This window comes from Opisthorchis viverrini (assembly GCF_000715545.1).
Source record: "Opisthorchis viverrini unplaced genomic scaffold opera_v5_5, whole genome shotgun sequence".
Lineage (NCBI taxonomy): Eukaryota > Metazoa > Platyhelminthes > Trematoda > Opisthorchiida > Opisthorchiidae > Opisthorchis > Opisthorchis viverrini.
Window position 1 is genome coordinate 2,675,325 of NW_008751661.1, and position 4,750 is coordinate 2,680,074.

General features: G+C 44.7%; 1 protein-coding gene across 1 annotated transcript in view; it reads left to right on the top strand.

Moving 5' to 3' along the window:
• Nucleotides 1-4,750, top strand: part of T265_00532 (hypothetical protein) — a gene marked incomplete at both ends in the record, with an annotated part of 21,903 nt that overhangs the window by 9,392 nt on the left and 7,761 nt on the right. The window contains one exon of the mRNA XM_009164336.1: nt 372-630. Within this exon, the coding sequence (XP_009162600.1) occupies nt 372-630 (259 nt within the window). The remainder of the gene's footprint in view (nt 1-371; nt 631-4,750) is intronic.

Here is a 4,750-nt window from a genome sequence, read left to right on the forward strand (position 1 = left end):
ATGGTGCTGTCTTTGATGATGATGATGATGATGATGATGATGATGATGATGATGATGATGATGATGATGATGATGATGATGATATCGGGATTGATGAGGTGTGTTCGTCTACTAGAGTGGTGCTGCAGATTTTTGACCATAGCTTGGTCAGAGAAATTGTTTCAGGGCTAAGTATTCTCAATCACTGTTGTGATTAAAGGACAGCAGCTTGACAAATGCCATTTTTACCCAATCGCGGCGCCACATCCTGATCGCCAATATGCAATGTATGTAGTGTCTGATTGTGTATTACCAGTGCTGTTCATAAGATACCTGTTGACCACTCCTTGATTCTCTCTAAATGTTTCTTACATCTCGCCACCCACGAGCAGCTCGCCGCGTAGGAATGGGCCGAACAACCGATGTACCCCTGTGGGCACTAGGACAAAAGACAATCAAACAACCGGTGTACATTGGTGATGTGGCTCGAGGCATTGTGAACAGTTTGACTGCTCCGGATTCACCTGGGCGCATCTACGAGGCTGTCGGGCCTCATCGATATCGGCTAGATGATCTGGTCAAATGGATCTACTTCATTTGTCGTTACTTTCCCAACGAGTTGAATATCGTCCGGATAAATCCGATTTTCCTGTAAGTTGTGCACGAATAACCCCAGCTTCACTGTGTACGATTTTTAGAATATCTGTGGATTACTATCCAGAACTCAGACAGCGGCAATCGAGCAGCCGTGATGAGGAACTTCTCTGTCAACAGCGCTCTGCCTAGCCACTTAAGATTTTGCGCGTCTTTTAGGTTTACTTAACAGCCATAGTGGAGCTTTATTTGAACACCTTATCCATCGAATTTTTAAAAATTCTTTTGTGTTTTCCTACTCTGCTGTCCCACATGTTCTACGTTTACGGCCCCCCATTAACATCATGGCTGTCGACAGCAATGTAATAGTATCAGCAGCTTTTACTAATTCCTTCCCGTTGTATATGGTTGAATGCGTGCCAAGGTTTGTGGTGGGACTCATTTTGCAGTGGAATGTTTGATAACCTCAAACCTATTCTCCGTTTCGTAAGCAGTGGCACTTGGAAAAGGAGTGCTAGTACTATCAGTTCTACTGGCGAGCAAGTCACCACACATGTTCCAACTCTCAGTATGCAAGACCAGGTGGTTGTGTTCTTTAGATTCCGATTCTACGTCCTGACCGCAGTTGTTAGGTGGACGTCACTCAACTGTCGTTTATGGAGGCCCACAAACTGTCGCAACGTGACAACGTCGTTCGGCTTGATATAATTTGTACCCAAAGTGCCATGATCAGGCTCGAAAAGTTCCGCCCAGCGGCTCATTTTGATCGGCTACGTCATTTAGTTTGTTTCACTGCTGAATACTATCAGTAGTACGTTGGTTTCAGGACCCTCGAAAACTGACACTTTATATTTGTCCTGCTGGTTTTTGAGTCATGGAACTCTTTTCATTACGACCACCATAGTATCGCTTGTATGGTGGATACCAATGACTGAATCGCCTAAGGAAACGATGTTTCATAGAGTCAGCTGTCCAAGTGTTAGGCAGGAATCCACACGAATCTCGCTATACCACACGTCTTTAGGCGCTGCTACGGCCGATAAGCCTGACCCGCTCAAGGTTGGCCCAGAATTCGGGACGCTTGCCGGTCCGGCATCAAGACGAGATCTGATTGGTCAAGAATCTGGACCCAATAGCCAATCATGACCCAGTATTGGCCAAATGCCGGTCGGCAATGGCGCATCCAGAATGCGTCAGAAATTCCAGAAAGTTATAACCGCTTACGCTGTATATAAGAAGCGCTGTACAGCTGTTCTTGACTTCGTTTTGGGCGTTAATAGACCTTGTGCACCTTTGGTGGTTGTTTTGACGTGAATGCTAGCTTGGGAGGCTCAGACCGAGAACTAAGCTGAGGAAAATACCGTTACTACACCAAGTGACGGATCCGGATAGTCACGACAGTGATTAGAAAGAAATCAAACATACTAACCACAGCTGTTACATTCCAATGGTATATACTCACAGATTTGTATCGGACCTAGCCGCCCAACAAGTTTAACTATCAGTTGCTTTCTGGTCACTGAGATTCGATAACTAATCTAGCGATCTTACGACTTTTGACATTTTTCGGTCTCTGTAGTTGGATCTGCGTTCTATTCGGATTCCAAGTATTCCAAGTATTCTGGAAATAGATGATGTATAGCGCTCACTGATCACCCACCGTAGTCAGTAGTAGTGTTCGAGGAGTTATTTCCAGCCAAGCGTTACCTTTCATTTCAGGGATCACGACACAAAGTTCATCGTCTCTCGTACCGCCGAAAGGAGGTTTATGGCTGCAGTATCAGAGCGTCCACGATTACCGGATGTGACGAACTTTGCTTGTTGATTTAACGTGAATTCTCCAATACACCTCAATCATCTGGCGCACTTGTTCATGGACGCAGTAGAATGTGGGTTGTTTGCATGAGGCAGGGAAACAAATTAGATGACATGAAGTTAAATTGTCCCCCTTCCGGAAGGAGTTGCCTCAGGAGGCACTCCATCAGAAGTGACCATTTTTTGCCGGCCGTCGAACCATCCGTCGGATATTAGGACCAACCCTCAGCTTGGAATTATTGATTCATTTTCGTTCCACTGATACTTGCTGATTAGAGAAAAGTAATAGGAATCTAACGTTATCAAGGTTTTTGTCATGTGTGTTTGTCTCCAGTCCGTGGTTTCTCTATCACCGTTATGCTTAGAATGTGCGTCAAAATGTGGTAGATGCAACTGGGACTGATTGGCTGCACTCCTCGTTCACTTAATCGACAATGGCTTGCATTTTCGAAGTGACAACGATTTCGAATGCTGCATAAACGACCGACGGTGGTTGCGTCGTTCCCTCAAGCGAGCGTACACTCGAACAGATGCAGGTAGTAACTATGGTAAATTTATGGTTTCATAGCTCGAAGTGGGTTCTGTTGACAGTGCTCTTCTTATCGCTGCACCGAGAATTCGATCGCTCAAAAGCCGTCGGTGTTAACGTGAATTCTCCAATACACCTCAATCATCTGGCGCACTTGTTCATGGACGCAGTAGAATGTGGGTTGTTTGCATGAGGCAGGGAAACAAATTAGATGACATGAAGTTAAATTGTCCCCCTTCCGGAAGGAGTTGCCTCAGGAGGCACTCCATCAGAAGTGACCATTTTTTGCCGGCCGTCGAACCATCCGTCGGATATTAGGACCAACCCTCAGCTTGGAATTATTGATTCATTTTCGTTCCACTGATACTTGCTGATTAGAGAAAAGTAATAGGAATCTAACGTTATCAAGGTTTTTGTCATGTGTGTTTGTCTCCAGTCCGTGGTTTCTCTATCACCGTTATGCTTAGAATGTGCGTCAAAATGTGGTAGATGCAACTGGGACTGATTGGCTGCACTCCTCGTTCACTTAATCGACAATGGCTTGCATTTTCGAAGTGACAACGATTTCGAATGCTGCATAAACGACCGACGGTGGTTGCGTCGTTCCCTCAAGCGAGCGTACACTCGAACAGATGCAGGTAGTAACTATGGTAAATTTATGGTTTCATAGCTCGAAGTGGGTTCTGTTGACAGTGCTCTTCTTATCGCTGCACCGAGAATTCGATCGCTCAAAACGCCGTCGGTGTTGTAAGATTTTTTTTATTAATCTTCGGAATGCCGGATTACCGAAGCAAACGAAACATATGTTTACAATGTATGCTGGCTTCGTGGTAAGTGTGCTACGAGCTCGGCCCCAAACCTTCTCCCTGCAGTTTGTGGCTTATGGAGATAATAGTTATACTTGTGAACAGCATGCTTTGCACTCACGACCAGAATTATTCTCGGAAATCCTTTTTTGGTATTTCAGTCAAGTAAATGTTGATCTTCCGTGCACTCGAGTTCGACATAGCTCAGTGACTAAGGCGCCAACTTCCTGGTCCGGATTTCAACCCCAACCGCAGCCCCGCATCTGCTACTGTCTACACTTAGGCAACCTGGCGGTATCTCAATCCTCGTGCTTCGTTCGGGTGTGGGATGGAAGTTGTGCAGCGGTTCTCCACAACTGCGTAACCCTATATTTGACGTAAAATCAGACATTCACTTAGCACTGAAATACTTTTAGGGAGGCGCGCAGTCCATGAAGACCGATGTAGCCGTTACAGATCAACACGTAGACATAATCTTCATGCACCGTAAACGTGTTCCGTAGCTACGATAAAGTATCATTCTCGTTTCATCATCTGGTGACAGTGTAGAAATGTAAACCTGTCACCGAAGAAAACCTGATATTCTCAGGCTACCCTCATTTTTCTATTATATGGGATTATATAATAGTTTCCCGCTATTTTTCTTGAATTTAGGCTACTTCTAACGGAGATTGTGAAAATCGATTTGAAATAAGCAAGTCTTTCTCGCGAATTCGAACAAGGCATGCAATCGGCTTGGGCTAAATCCAATCAAACTAGAAAGAAGCAATCGAATACCATTTTTGTCGTTTTCATTCTTATCGAAAAACCGCAGCGACAATATCAATAACTATAAGGTCAATTAACTAGACCGATAGTCCTATCCTACCTCACGGTGGAATTATTACACCACATAACCCACGGCACATTACCCACTTAGCCCACAAACCATCATCATCGTCAGCATGACATCAGTGTTCAACGCTGATGCTCCACCGCCGTACAACCATGATTTATTTGAAAGCCTTATTGTAAAAAAAAGAATAAA